Below are 16300 nucleotides of genomic sequence, written 5' to 3' on the forward strand. Positions count from 1 at the left end.
CCCACCATCTGATTGGACATCTGCAAACGCCCTCCAGGCACTGGAGGCACACAGCCCTGCCTTGTAATTCCTGATAGAATTGCCCAAACAGCCACGCGTTCATTTGCAGACACACTCAGGAGAGGTGGGTCCCTAACATGCTGTGCATTTTCAGTGTCCTGGGCACCATCTCCAGGCTAATCATACATGGTGTCATTCACTGCGCCAGCTTCTCCAGTTTACAGGTGAGGAAACTGAGACTCAGAGAGGCGAGGGTGAGGGTGACCACAATCATAGCTACAAGCATTTTGAGCATCGCCCTGAGCATGATTCCCCTTAATTCTCACTATAGCCCTGCACGATGATCCTCCTCTTTTTACAGATCTGGAAACTGAGTCTGCCAGGAGGGAAAGCCAGGATTTGCATCCTGGTCCGTGTGACTGAGAAGCCCATGCTCTTAACCACCTGTGATTATGCGTTAGTGAAAGTGAAGTCACTCAGTCATGTCCAACTCTTAGCGACCCCACGGACTACAACCCACCAGGCCCTCCGTTCATGGGATTTTCCAGGCAAGAGTACTGGAGTGGGGTGCCATTGACTTCTCCGGATTATGACTCCAAATCCAGGGCTCACCCCTGAGCAGTGCTTCCTGTTCCCAAATCATGCCCCAGACCTGGACAGTCTACACCTTCCACATCATCATTTCTTTACACTCAGTGGCCCTGAGAACCACAGCCTGTGATGAAGTGGGACTGACAGCCCCTACCCTCACCCCCGGTTCACACCTCCAAAGAGCCAAGGACAACAGTGCCCTCTCTTCTCCAATTCTCTTAATAAAATAATAACAAAATCCCAGCTGGTTACACAAGACCAGGAAGACTAGAAAAGTACATTTCAAAGTAATTGATATTCTACAAACATCCTCAAGGGGATCATGAACCCTGAGAGAGAACCTCAAATGAGGAAAGCTATCACCCTGAACTGATGCTTTTGATTTACGAAACCAGAAGTGAAGTGTCCGGGAATGGCCCAGGGCTTCAGAGAAACTCACACAGGACCTGCACTTCCCCGCTCTGTGGGGGGAGCATGGGAAGGGGAAAGTGCCTTTGTCTCAGAGCTCAGGGCAGCTGACTTGTGGAGCCCAGAACCCCAAGGTCTTTGCAGCTGCAGGGGAGCAGAGGAGAGATAGAGTAGTAGGGGTTGCAGTCAGAGAGGCCACAGACAGAATGCCTGGGTTGGAGGTTTGTGACATTGTACAGGAGGCAGTGATAAAGACCACCCCCAAGAAAAAGAAATGTAAAAAGGCAAAATGGTTGTCTGAGGAGGCCTTACAAACAACTGAGAAAAGGAGAGAAGCTAAAGGCAAAGGAGAAAAGGAAAGACATACCCATTTGAATGTAGAGTTCCAAACACTAGCAAAGAGAGATAAGAAAGCCTTCCTCAGTGATCAATGCAAAGAAATAGAGGAAAACAATAGAATGGGAAAGATTAGAGATCTCTTCAAGAAAGTTAGAGATACCAGGGGACCATTTCATGCAAAAAATGGGCTCAATAAAGGACAGAAATGGCATGGACTGAACAGAAGCAGAAGTTATTAAGAAGAGGTTGCAAGAATACACAGAAGAACTATAGAAAAAAGATCTTCATGACCCAGATAACCACAATGGTATGATCACTCACATAGAGCCAGACATCCTGGAGTCTGAAGTCAAGTGGGACTTAGGAAGCATCACTATGAACAAAGCTAGTGGAAGTGATGGAATTCCAGTTGAGCTATTCCAAATTCTAAAAGAGGATGCTGTGAAAGTGCTGCACTCAATATGCCAGCAAATTTGGAAGATTGAGCAGTGGCCACAAGACTGGAAAAAGTCAGTTTTCATTCCAATCCCAAAGAAAGGCAATGCCAAAGAATGTTCATACTACCGCAAAATTGCATTCATCTCACATGCTAGCAAAGCAACCCTCAAAATTCTCCAAGCCAAGCTTTAACAGTACATGAACTGTGAACTTCCAGATTTTCAGCTGGATTTAGAAAAGGCAAAAGAACCAGAGATCAAATTGCCAACATGTGTTGGATCATTGAAAAACAAGAGTTCCAGAAAAACATCTACTTCTTTATTGATTATGGTAAAGCCTTTGGCTGTGTGCTTCACAATAAACTCTGGAAAATTCTTCAGGAAATGGGAATACCAGACCACCTGACCTGCCTCCTGAGAAATCTGTATGCAGGTCAAGAAGCAACAGTTAGAATTGGACATGGAACAACAGACTGGTTCTAAATTGGGAAAAGAATACATCAAGGCTGCATATTGTCACCCTTCTCATTTAACTTATATGCAGAGTACATCATGCAAAATGCTGGACTGGATGAAGCACAAGCTGGAATCAAGATTGCCGGGAGAAATATCAATAACCTCAGATATGCAGATGACACCACCCTTATGGCAGAAAGTGAAGAAGAACTAAAGAGCCTCTTGATGAAAGTGAAAGAGGAGAGTGAAAAAGTTGGCTTAAAGCTCAACATTCAGAAAACGAAGATCATGGCATCTGGTCTCATCATTTCATGGCAAATAGATGGGGAAACAGTGGAAACAGTGTCAGACTTTATTTTGGGGGCCTCCAAAATCACTGCAGATGAAGACTGCAGCCATGAAATTAAAAGACGCTTACTCCTTGGAAGAAAAGCTATGACCAACCTAGATAGCATATTAAAAAGCAGAGACATTACTTTACCAACAAAGGTCCGTCTAGTCAAAGCTGTGGTTTTTAGAGTAGTCATGTATGGATGTTAGAATTGGACTATAAAGAAAGCTAAGAGCTGAAGAGTTGATGCTTTTGAACTGTGGTGTTGGAGAAGATTCTTGAGAGTCCCTTGGACTGCAAGGAGATCCAGCCAGTCCATCCTAAAGGAAATCAGTCCTGAATATTCATTGGAAGGATTGATGCTGAAGCTGAAATTCCAATACTTTGGCCACCTGATGCGAAGAACTGATTCATTGGAAAAGGCCCTGATGCTGGGAAAGATTGAAGGCAGGAGGAGAAGGGGATGACAGAGGATGAGATGGTTGGATGGCATCACCGACTCAATGGACATGAGTTTGAGCAAGCTCTGGGAGTTGGTGATGAACAGGGAAGCTTGGCTTGCTGCAGTCCCTGGAGTCGCAAAGAGTCATACACGACTGAGTGACTGAACTGAACTGAACAGAGACCAACCACCATTCATGTATTCATGTATCTCATTATTTCATGTATTCAGTCATTCAGTCATCAATAAACAATCACCAGCACTTAATTTCTACCAACCAAGCATGGTGGTAGACATTACAGATGATCCTGCCCTTAGGAAAATCCTAGCCCAATTGGGAAGCCTGAGATTAGCCATCCTCACCCATTCATTCATTCATTTATTCACTGAAGAGTCACCAACATCCAGGCTTTGCAGAGTCTGGGAGAGGACCCCTGCTGGATGACCCAACAGTGGGCTCTACTGGGTGTCTCCAAGCAACCAAGCCTCCCTCTGGATCCCTGGCCTCACCCCAGTGTTCCACCTGCTGCCCTCACCATGTGAGCAAGCCCCGGCGGCAGCTGCCAGAGCCCATCACAACACCTCCCCAGAGCATGCTGGGGGGCTAACTCTGGTGTCATCTTCCTACCAAAAACCATGAGTCCATTCATCCCGGTGGCCACCCTTGCAGCCATCCACCTGTGTATCAACTGATCTTTCTTGATACCCACAGGTCCCAGAACCCAAGATGCATTCTGTCTGGAGGCTCCTGGTCCTCCTCGGCTTGCTGGCCTTGCCCTCAGCCCTACACAAGCCACACCAGCCTGGCCTGGCCAAGACTCACACAGACAGCAAATCGGCTCTGGCAAGAAGTAAGCTAACCTCATGCTCTGCCCGCTGTCACAGGGAGGGTGGGAAAGCATTACCCAGCTAGATGAGCTGGGATCAGTCACTTACCCTCTTTTCTTTCTCTTTTTCGTAGACTCAAAGTACGAAAAATTGAGGTTGAGTTGATCATATGCCTATTCATAGCACATTGTCATTATCAGGCACAATAGCAAGGCCCCTCTTGTGTTATTTTATGTTATTTTCCCCTCAACCTCTTGTTGTACTGTTTTTTCTGGATATTATTTTATGTTATTTTCCCCTAAACCTCTTCTTATTCCCCTCTTCCTTGGCAGGCAATGCAGTGTGTTTAATATATGTGTTTTAAAATGCCCATATCCTTATAAAACATAGGTTGGCCGTAATGGTTGTTCAGGTTCTTCCATGACATCTTAATGATGTCAATAAATAAGTTGATGCCAACCCAATAAATAAGACTTCATTTTTTTTTTACTGTTTTTTCTGGACATTATGCTGTTGACATATGTTGCTTCATGTTAGTGCAGAAAAGTCCATGAAATTCATCCACTTCACCACCACTTGTCCATTTCCCTAGGGATGAACACTTGAGTTGTCCCCAACTCCCTGCTATTATGAACTGCACGGTGATGAACATTCTCATATGTGTTCCTTTTAGAACCTGTGGGAGAATTTTTCTGGGGTATATCCGAAAGGGAGATGGCTGGGCTCTAAAGCGGATGCAAACTGAATTTAAAGACTGCTAGGTTGCTCTCTAGAATGATTACACCCCTTCCAGTAGCAAACAAGCATACCTCTGTCCCCACGTTTCCCAACACTGAATCAGTCCTCTTGGGCTGCCATAGCAAGATACTACAGACCAGGGTGCTTGAACAACAGATATTTATTGTCTCACATCTCTGGAGGCTGGAAGTTCAAGTTGCCAGGGTTGGTTTCTGGTGAAACGTCTCTTCTTGGCTTGCAGACAGCAACCTTGTGTCTTCACCGAGCCTTTGCTCTGTGTGCACACAGAGAGTGAGTGAGTGAGTGTACTCTGGTGTCTCTCCTTCTTCTTAAAAGGACACCAGTCCCATTGGATTAAGGCCCCACCCTTAAGACCTGGTTTAAGCTTAACTCCTCCCTCAAGCCTTCATCTCCAAACAGTCAAATTGGAGTCTGAGGCTTCAATATGTTCATTTGGGGAGGGGTAACGCAATTCAGTACATAATGTCATCTTTCTAAATGTCTGCTAGTCTGTTTTGTTTTGTTGTGAGCAATATCTAATTGTTGTAGCTTAACTACCTGATTAGTAGGAACTTTGAGCATCATATCCTTTTTTAACTTTATTTATTTATTTATGACTGCACTGGGTCTCTGTTGCTTTCTCTAGTTTCCACATGTAGGGGCTGCTCCTCGTCGCCGTGCACGGGCTTCTCATTGCCTGGCTTCTCTTGCTGCAGAGCACAGGCTCTAGGCGTGCAGACTGCCGTAGATGCAGCATGTCAGCTCGGTAGTTGCAGCTCCTGGGCTCTGGAGCGTGGACTCAGCAATTGGGGTGCATGGGCTTAGTCGCCCTGCAGTATATGGGTCCTTAGCCAGTGAATTCTTAACCACTGGGCCACCACGGAGGTCCTGAGCATCACATCTTAATTTCTTTAGCCATTTTGACTTCTTTGAATTCCCTTTTCTTACCCTTTGCCCATTTTTCTATTTGCTTTCCATTTTTTTAATTCTCTTTCATTTGAGGAGATGTTAATTTATTTGACGTTAGTCCCTTCTCGGTCTAAGTACTGCTAACATTTCTCCCAAACTGTCACCTGTTAACTTTGTTTGTAGATGCTTCATTGAACAGGAATATTTTCAAACTTACATGTAAGATTTTAATTTATTTGTAGGCTGTCTTTATGTATATTTATATACGTAAGTTAGAGATTCAACTTCACTTCTCTCCATATGAGTCCATTTTCTCAACTCATCTACTAAATGATTAAGTTTCCAAACACGTGGATTCCTTTTTGAGTTCTGTGTTCTGTTTCTGTGTAACTGTTTCCGTACCAAGAACATAGTATTTTAAACACTACATCTTCGTAAAATGCCATTTCATCTGATAGAACTTTCTTCTTCCAAATGAATTTTAGACTGGGTTTAGTTCATTGAAAAAGAAAAAATAATCTTCTGGAAATTTAATTAGGATTTCATTGAATTTGTTTATGAATTTAATGATATTTTTGCAATATTACATTATCCAATTGCAAACTTAGTATAACTTTTCATTTATTCAGATTTTATTTTATAACCCTTAATAGAATTTTAAAGTTCAGTAAATGCTTTGAGCATGCTTTGTAAAATTGATTCCTAGAGATTTTGTGAGTTTTGTTGCCTCAGTAAACACTGCCTGATTTTCTATTATGTTTTCTAGTTGGTATTGCTGGTACAGATGAGAGGAAAGTTGTTGATTTTTGAAAATTAATCTGCTACCCCAAAGTCTTATGGTTTATTAGTTCTAATAATTTGTCTTATTTATTCTGTTCAATTTTCTGTCTAGAGTATTACATCATCTGCAAATAGTGACAGTCTTTCCTATTTTCTTCTAAACCTTATAGTTCTTATGCCTTTTTCTTATTTTGCAGTAGAGCCAAGGTCTCCTATAGGGGTGGGAATATATCTAGAATTCTTCACTAAGTATATTTTCTGTAGGTTTTTGGAATATAGTTTTTATTTTGTTAAAGAAGTCCCCTTATATTCCTAGTTTCCTAAATTTTTCTTAATCATAAATCCATATTAGCCTTTAACAAGTGCTTTTCTGCATCTAAAAATTACCATACTAAAACATATCTATTATGTTAATATGATAAATTATATTAACAGATTTTCTTATGTTAAACCCATCCTATCATTTCTAAAATAAATATTATATTTTATAATATACTATATCTTTACAAGCTACTATTTTATAATGTATTTTTGTAGTATACTATAATGTATCTATAATGTAGCAAACCAAAATTTATATTTTGTAATGTCATGTCATATTTTTATAATGTACTATTAGGTTTTTCTGGAACTCTCATGCTTTTTTGATGATCCAGCGGATGTTGGCAATTTGATCTCTAGTTCCTCTGCCTTTTCTAAAACCAGCTTGAATATCTGGAAGTTCACGGTTCACGTATTGCTGAAGCCTGGCTTGGAGAATTTTGAGCATTACTTTACTAGCGTGTTAGATGAGTGCAACTGTGCAGTAGTTTGAGCATTCTTTGGCATTGCCTTTCTTTGGGATTGGAATGAAAACTGACCTTTTCCAGTCCTGTGGCCACTGCTGAGTCTTCCAAATTTGCTGGCATATTGAGTGCAGCATTTTCATAGCATCATCTTTCAGGATTTGAAAGAGCTCAACTGGAATTTCATCACCTCCACTAGCTTTGTTCGTAGTGATGCTTTCTAAGACCCACTTGACTTCACATTCCAGGGTGTCTGGCTTTAGGTGAGTGATCATACCATTGTGATTATCTGGGTCATGAAGATCTTTTTTCTATAGTTCTTCTGTGTATTCTTGCCACCTCTTCTTAATATCTTCTGCTTCTGTTAGGTCCATACCATTTCTGTCCTTTATCGAGCCCATCTTTGCATGAAATGTTCCCTTGGTATCTCTAATTTTCTTGAAGAGATCTCTGGTCTTTCCCATTCTATTGTTTTCCTCTATTTCTTTGCATTGATCACTGAAGAAGGCTTTCTTATCTCTTCTTGCTATTCTTTGGAACTCTGCATTAGATATTTCTCCTTTGCTTTTCGCTTCTCTTCTTTGCATAGCTATTTGTGAGGCCTCCCCAGACAGCCATTTTGCTTTTTTGCATTTCTTTTCCATGGGCATGGTCTTGATCCCTGTCTCCTGTACAATGTCACAAACCTCCATCCATAGTTCATCAGGCACTCTGTCTATCAGATCTAGTCCTTTAAATCTATTTCTCACTTCCACTGTATAATCATAAGGGATTTGATTTAGGTCATACCTGAATGGTCTAGTGGTTTTCCCTACTTTCTTCAATTTCAGTCTGAATTTGGCAATAAGGAGCTGAGTCACAGTCAGCTCCCGGTTTTGTTTTTGTTGACTGTATAGAGCTTCTCCATCTTTGGCTGCAAAGAATATAATCAATCTGATTTCGGTGTTGACCATCTGGTGATGTCCATGTGTAGAGTCTTCTCTTATGTGTTGGAAGAGGGTGTTTGCTATCACCAGTGCATTCTCTTGGCAAAACTCTATTAGCCTTTGCCCTGCTTCATTCTGTATTCCAAGGCCAAATTTGCCTGTTACTTCAGGTGTTTCTTGACTTCCTACTTTTGCATTCCAGTCCCCTATAATGAAAAGGATATCTTTTTTGGATGTTAGTTCTAAAAGGTCTTGTAGGTCTTCATAGCACCGTTCAACTTCAGCTTCTTCAGCATTACTGGTTGGGGCATAGACTTGGATTACTGTGATATTGAATGGTTTGCCTTGGAAATGAACAGAGATCATTCTGTCGTTTTTGAGATTGCATTCAAGTACTGCATTTCAGACTCTTTTGTTGACCATGATGGCTACTCCATCTCTTCTAAGGGATTCCTGCCCACAGTAGTAGATATAATGGTCATCTGAGTTAAATTCACCCATTCCAATTCATTTTTGTTCACCAAAGCCTTTGACGGTATGGATCACAAGAAACTGTGGAAAATTCTGAAAGAGATGGGAATACCAGACCACCTGACCTGCCTCTTGAGAAACCTATATGCAGGTCAGGAAGCAACAGTTAGAACTGGACATGGAACAACAGACTGGTTCCAAATAGGAAAAGGAGTACGTCAAGGCTGTATATTGTCACCCTGCTTATTTAACTTATATGCAGAGTACATCATGAGAAACGCTGGACTGGAAGAAACACAAGCTGGAATCAAGATTGCCGGGAGAAATATCAATAACCTCAGATATGCAGATGATGCCACCCTTATGGCAGAAAGTGAAGAGGAACTCAAAAGCCTCTTGATGAAAGTGAAAGAGGAGAGTGAAAAAGTTGGCTTAAAGCTCAACATTCAGAAAACAAAGATCATGGCATCTGGTCCTATCACTTCATGGGAAATAGATGGGGAAACAGTGGAAACAGTGTCAGACTTTATTTTGGGGGCCTCCAAAATCACTGCAGATGGTGATTGAAGCCATGAAATTAAAAGATTCTTACTCCTTGGAAGAAAAGTTATGACCAACCTAGATAGCATATTCAAAAGCAGAGACATTACTTTGCCAACAAAGGTCCATCTAGTCAAGGCTATGGTTTTTCCAGTGGTCATGTATGGATGTGAGAGTTGGACTGTGAAGAAGGCTGAGCTCTGAAGAATTGATGCTTTTGAACTGTGGTGTTGGAGAAGACTCTTGAGAGTCCCTTGGACTGCAAGGAGATCCAGCCAGTCCATTCTGAAGGAGATCAGTCCTGGGATTTCTTTGGAAGGAATGATGCTAAAGCTGAAACTCCAGTACTTTGGCCACCTCATGCGAAGAGCTGACTCATTGGAAAGGACTCTGATGCTGGGAGGGATTGGGGGCAAGAGGAGAAGGGGACGACAGAGGATGAGGTGGCTGGATGGCATCACTGACTCGATGGACGTGAGTCTGAGTGAACTCTGGGAGTTGGTGATGGACAGGGAGACCTGGCGTGCTGTGATTCATGGGGTCGCAAAGAGATGGACACGACTGAGCAACTGAACTGAACTGAACTATTAGATTTGTTAGCTAGTCATTTATTTAGGATCTTAGCAAATTTTTCATATATATATAAAACTGATACATAACTTCCCTTGTACTGTTCTTTTTTTCTAAATTTTTATTTTTAATTGGAGGATAATTGCTTTGCAGTGTTGTGTTGGTTTCTGCTATACGACAATGTGAATCAGCTATAAGTATACGTGTGCTCCTTCCCTCTTGAGCCTCCCTCACACCACTCCACCCCACCCCTCTAGGTCATCAGTCTTGTACTGTTCTTGAAGCAAGTCGTACTAGGCTCATAAAATGAATTTTGCATCTTCTTTTCCCATTTACTTTCATAATTACCTTTTTATAAAGTTGGGTAAGAGTCTTCCGTGAAACCAGGGACTCTTTGTGACCCATGGACTGTAGCCCGCCAGGCTCCTCTGTCCATGGAATTCTCCAGGCAAGAGCACTGGGTGCTGGAGTGGGTTGCATTTCCTGCTCCAGGGGGTCTTCCTCCAGAGATCAAACGTTTGGTCTCCTGCATTTCAGGCAGATTTCTTTACCATCTGAGCCACCAGGGAAGCCCCCAGCAGTCACTCGGCAAGAAGTGGGTGCTGCAGCCAGCAACCTGGGCCTCCTGGCTCCAACACCCACCCCCCAACTTTTGCCAGGACATCGTGCAATGTCACTGTCCCATGTCCATTTCCAGTTATTGCCCAGGGCCTCATGAAGCATAATACAGAGGGCCGAATCCAGAACATTCACCTCCTGGACAGTCTGAATGCCTCTGGGAAGATGGCCCCGGGGATGGTGGGCTGGCTAATCGGCAGCATGAGCCTTCATCACCATCAAGAAGGCAGGTGAGATCCTGAACACCATCCCTGGCCCTGGGATTCCTTAAAAGGCTCTGGGTCAGAGGGCAGAGCTGAGGCCTAGAGGTGCAAGCCCTATGAAGAAGGAAGGAGGGAAGATGAGTTGGGGCGTCACTGGGGAAGGCAGCACAGCATAGTCATTAAAGGTAGAGGTTTCGGGAGCAAAAGTGTCCTCACTTACATCCTGGCGCTGCCACCAACTTTGGGGAAATTTTTGGACCACTCTGATCTCATCTATGAGACATAGGTACCCAGAGCACAGCCCGGATAACATCTGGGGTGCCATAGGAACCCAGGGCTAGAGTCAGACATTCGAACCCCACTTTATTGCTTGAAAGCTGTGTGACCCTGGGCAAGGCATTTGAGCTCCCCGAGCTTCAGCCTTGAGTCCCATCAGTGAAATGGGCATAACGACCGCTGCATCCTGGAGTTGTTAGGGGCTTTCCCCACTGCACTCATAGCCACTGCATAGCCACTGGTTAAACAACTGCATAGCCGTTGGTATAATCAGTCTCGCAGAACTGGGCCTGTCTTTCACCTTCACTTTCCCTCCTTCCTCTCAATGGATGCAGGTTTCAAAGCTACTCAGCTGTAACACCTTCTGTGCCCTTGACCTGCCTTCTCTGTGATCTGAATGCCTTATTCCCTCCATTTTAATGAGTGCCAGTGCTCATCACCTTGATGTATGAGGCCACAATCGCTTCCCTTCATTCATTCCTTTAACAGTCATCCTCTGAGAGTATTAGGCTGGCTCTGAGAACAAGCCCAGTGGCTGGGTCTGCAGTTGGCTGTGGGTTTCACGAGACAGCTGTATGGAGCTGTTAGGGGTGCTTGGGGTCAGCTTGTAGCCCAGGACTCCTACCGGGAGCTCTTGCCAGCAGAACATCTGTAAAAGGATCTGACTCCAAACCCAACTGCCAGCCTTGTCTGTCAACCCAAGGTCTTTAGGTCTGAGGTCCTTCAGCATTGGTGGGGGCCTTTTTCTCCTTCCTTGTGTAGTGCCAACATTACCAACGCTCAGCTGGACTATGGTGGGATCCGGATGTCTTTCCATAAGGAGTGGTTCACAGCAAACATCTCACTTGGATTTGACATTGACTTGAGACTGTGAGTCATTCAGAAGCAGGGTCTAAAGGGCACTGTTCTTCTTCATTGGGAAGCCGGGAGTGGGGGCAGGCAGATTTTGGCCATTTGGGGAACCCAGATCTTTCTGCCCCAACCTGGTTTCAAATCCTGGTTTCCAAACTCACTTGCTATGTAACCTCAAGCAAGTCACTTCACCTCTCTGAGCCTTGGTTTCTTCAGCTGAAATGTGGATGGCGATCACTGATAAGTGGAGACAGGTCATTTGCTCATTTAAACCTATGTGAGTTCCCTATAACGATCTTTAAAAAGAGAAACACTTTAATGATCTCATCACCCTTCCCTCTACCTGTTTAAACTGTCCTTTAACATTTGCTGCTCCCAAGGAAATGGAGGGCTCCACTAAATGATAAAGATTTTTATAATAAAATTAAATCTCCATTTTTTAATTTCCAAAGCCCCCTCCCAGAAAGTGTTAGTCACTCAGTCATGTCTGATTCTTTGCCACCCCATAGACTGTAGCCTGCCAGGCTCCTCCATCCCTGGGATTTCCCAGGCAAGAATAATGGAGTGGGTTGCCATTCCTTTCTCCAGGGGATCTTCCCAACGTAGGAATTGAACCTGGGTCTCTTGGCTTGCGGGCAGATTATTTTACCATCTGAGCAACCAGGGAAGCCCAAAGGCCCCCTAATCTAGTCTATTTAAAAGGATCTTTGGAAGTCACTCAGGCTAATAACATTTTTCTCCTTAATCACTGACAACAAAATTTAACATCCAGGCACCGTGGAGCCCCACTGGGCTGGTTTGGCAAAACAGCCACTCTCCATATTGGCTGCTTTCTCCTCCTTCTACTCTTTTTCTGTCTCCTGCCCTTCCCTCTCCTCTGCTGTCTCATCCCCAGGCCCTTCAATAACCATATCATAAAGACACACGAACGCATGAACCTCTCTGTGGAGTTCTGGCTGGAGAAAGATGAGTTTGGCCGGAGGGATCTGGTGATAGGCAAATGCCACGTGGAGCCCAGGAGTGTCCACACGACCTTCCTCACTGAGTAAGATCCCAGCCACCCCTTCCCAGGGCTGGGCCCCTTCCGGACCGGCACTGACTTCGGTCGCACGTCTCCACCAGCTCCTGGGAAAGCCCTAGACCGACCTCATGCTTTCCCCCAGATCTCTTCCTCCTCCTGCATTCCCATCCTGGGGATGGCCCTGCCACCCTCCCAGAAGCCAGACTCTTCCTCCCCCTCCCCACAGGCCATCTTCACCAGGTCCCATCAGTGACCTCCTGGCAACCCTCACCTGCTCCCTCTCTTTCCATCCTCACACCCACTGGCCGGGCTCATAGTCCACTTTCTGAACCTCCTCCGGCTTTCCCTGACTCAGACCTCACTGCCTTCACTCCGTTCTCCCCCTGCAGCAGGGAGATTTTCTGGTCTTCATTCTCCCCCAGCCCAGAAATCTGGTCTTGTTCCCCCCACCTCTGCTTCAAACTCTCCAGCGGTTCTCCAACACCCTCTGGATAGAGAGCAAACTCCTGGCTGTCACTCAAGGCCCTGCTTGTCCTGTCCCATGCCCCACTCTGCGGCCCTGTGCCCTCGAGCCCCTCAGGACTCCCTCCATCAGCATGATATATTTTCATCCTTAGGCCTACACGCCCCTCCCTTCTCCTTTAAAGCTCCTCCTCATCACTCAGCCAGTCGACAGATACTTGATGAGAGCCTACTATGTGCTAGGCACGGTGCGCTTACTGCTAGGGATACAGTAGTGAGCAAGATAGAAAAAAACAGATCTAAATGAAGATCTGTAAGCTGGCTGACCAAGTGAGTGAATCCCAACAGACTAGTGAGTCCCTCAAGGGCAAGATCTATGTCTGATTTCTCTCCATAATTCCAGATGGCTGAAAGCAACTAGGTCCTCAGTGTATGTCCTTTCATTTATTCATCAGATATTCACTGAATGCCTAGATCATGCCAGACATCCACAAAGAGGACTGTGGGGTGTGGCTACTGACCTGGTTCTAATCTAATCAGCACTTAACTAGCTGTGTGACCTTGGGCAAGGCATATCATTTCGCCCTTCGATTATTGCTTACAGTGACAGCTCTCGTGTAGAGCTGGCTGAGGAGTCAATGGCTGTGAGATGCCCTCCACACACAGCCCTTGCCATTGGTGTTTCCTGTATTTATCTGTGCAATACACCCACCTCTCTTTCTAGAGCTATCCCACCAAAGGTGAATCCTTTTCTCCGCAACTTCAGAGATAACCTGGAAAAAGTTATCCCACATCTGATAGAAAGTCAGGTAAGTTTGAGAAAAAGGGTTTTCACCTTGGGCATCCCTGAGTCTGTGGGTCAGGGCATATATATTGGCATTTCATTGGAGAAATGGGTCTTTAGAACCTGGGAAATCTCCATTAAAATGTTCAGTTTTGCCATCTACTGGCTGTGTGTTTAGGCAAGTGACTTAGCCTCCCTGGACCTCAGTTTCCCCATCTGTAGCATGGGAGCCATCACACTCTCTATTTCACAGAAAGCCACAGAGATTCAGGGGGACAAAGCAGAGTAGTGTGGTGCATGGCTCCTGGCAAATAGTTGGCACTCAATACAGGAGAGCCACTCTTGCCATGATTCCTTGTTGAAATCCCATGGCTCCCAGCCACAAGCCTTCCAGTTTTCTTCTTCCAGTCCCTGGTCTGACCCTTCTTTCTGTCCTGGTGGCCCAGGTATGTCCTCTGATTGACGAGATACTCAGGCAGCTGGATGTGAAACTGTTGAAAAGTCTCATGGGTAAGTGAGCATCTGTGTCCATTTGGTGGGGAGGACTGAAGATGGGCAAATGGACAAGAGAGCTGTCCCTGCTTCAGCTCCCATGGAGGCCTTCTGAGGGGTGCCTGCATGTGCTCTGAGGACACTCGGAGGTGAATGTGTGACCATGACCATCACTGTCCCCAAGTGAGGTGGGACAGTGGAGGGCACCCCTACCAATCAGGCTGTACCCCATCAAACCTCCAGGTCACCAGAGCTTCCCCCAAGATCTCCGCTCAATCCTTTAGGGAGCACTGACCCCCCTACCTGAGCTCACCTGAGCCCCAGTTGCAGACAAACAGATAAAGTTCCTGCCATCAGGGAACTCACTGTGAATGGAAGACACAAGAAGTGATTAGATATCGTTTGAAGAGTTTCAGTGCAAATGTTCCCAGCACTGGGCCTTGGTCATCATGAAAGGATGAGAGACCCCTTCAGTGTGGAGCTGGGGATTTGGGGGCAGACACCTGGTGACTGATTCTGCCTCTTCTCCTTACAGAACAGGATATTGCTCACAAACTCAACCAACTTTGAGTCCAGCCAACCTTCCATGAACCAGACTTGAGCACCCTTCAGCAGCCACTGATCCATTAGAGGGAAATAACACACTTGGAGACCTTAAGTCTCCCTTATGGTGGGACTTCTGATGCTCCAAAAACTTGTACCACAGGTTCTATGGACATCCTGTCCTCTTCCATAATAAATTCTAGCTCTGAAGAGTGCAAAAGGCCTTCTGCCTAGGTCCTGAGTTTTGGGTTCCAAAAGTCAGACCTGATGAAGATCCATCCTGAGACTGGATATGCCTGGGTTTGCTCATCAGCCCAGAAATGACACAGAAAACATCGTTTCTTATCCTGTAATTGGCAGCCAGTAGCCCCCATCCACAGATCTGCTCAACAGTGCAGGGAGGGTCCTGTTGAGGTTTCTCATCCTCTCATCCATTGAACCCATGTTTATTAAGCACCTGGGTTCTCTGGTGGCTCAGATGGTAAAGAGTCTGCCCACAATGCAGGAGACCTGGATTTGATCCCTGGGTTGGGAAGATCCCCTGGAGAAGGAAACATCAACCCACTCCAGTATTCTTGCCTGGAGAATTCCATGGAGAGAGGAGCCTGGAGGGCTATAGTCCATGGGGTTGCAAAGAGTTGGACATGACTGAGCGACTAACACTTTCACTTTATTGAGCATCTAATATGTGCCAACCGCTCTGCTGGATTCCAAGGGAGTGAAGAATGGTGATAGAGTGGTAAAGTAGAAACATTGCACCAAAAAGATCTGCGTTCAAGTTCAATTCAACCCAATATGAAGTTCCGTGAGTATATGGACATGTGCATCAGGGCAGCCAGTGACCACACACCCCGTACCCGCCCCCAGCATCGGCCTGGCACATTTACTCGTGGTTAGATGCTGGGTAAGTCCTGGTCTTAGGACTCCCTGGCTATGTCAGGGACAAGGCACGTAACCTTTTGGTCTTCCTCCCCTGCAGAAAGGGGATAGAAATCTTGCAGGACGTGGAGCAACAGGAGCCAGCACACGGCTGGAGGGAGGTGAGTCATAACTCCACTTCATAAAACTAGGTGGCAGCATCTCCAAAAGGGCAGCATATTCCTCCCTCTGACCCAAAATCCCGCCCCTAAGTACAGAAATACGTGTCTGTGGATCCCACAAGATCTGTCCAAGATTGCTCGTGGCAGCCATAGTCATAAGAGCCCCAAAGTGAAAACTCCCTAAGTGCACATCCAAAAAAAGGATAAATACAGTGGATAGATAATTAGCTTGTGGGAAGGTCACCAGCAGAATCCTCTACAGTAAAGAGAATTACCTGCACTCACTCAACTGCATGGATGGATCTCACACACCTAATAAAGCCAGGCTCCAAAACACAGATCTCCCATCTATGTGAAGCCACAACACAGCAGACCTAATCCATGTAGTCAGCAGTCAAGTTGGTGTTATCCTTGGGGAGATGCTTGGTGACTAGAAGTAGAGGGAGGGGCTCTGCAGG

At 45.2% G+C, this 16300-nt stretch overlaps 1 protein-coding gene across 1 annotated transcript; it reads left to right on the plus strand.

The window, feature by feature from the left end:
• The first annotated feature begins 3464 nt into the window (after window positions 1-3464).
• Window positions 3465-15025, plus strand: BPIFA3 (BPI fold containing family A member 3). The gene is made up of 8 exons (XM_061437282.1): window positions 3465-3543; window positions 3717-3855; window positions 10249-10399; window positions 11411-11518; window positions 12396-12545; window positions 13708-13792; window positions 14214-14277; window positions 14795-15025. The coding sequence occupies exons 2-8, from the start codon at window positions 3732-3734 to the stop codon at window positions 14827-14829; spliced, it is 717 nt and encodes a 238-aa protein (XP_061293266.1). The 5' UTR covers window positions 3465-3543; window positions 3717-3731; the 3' UTR covers window positions 14830-15025.
• The last annotated feature ends 1275 nt before the right edge of the window (window positions 15026-16300 follow it).

Source organism: Bos javanicus, chromosome 13, assembly GCF_032452875.1.
Source record: "Bos javanicus breed banteng chromosome 13, ARS-OSU_banteng_1.0, whole genome shotgun sequence".
Taxonomy (NCBI): domain Eukaryota; kingdom Metazoa; phylum Chordata; class Mammalia; order Artiodactyla; family Bovidae; genus Bos; species Bos javanicus.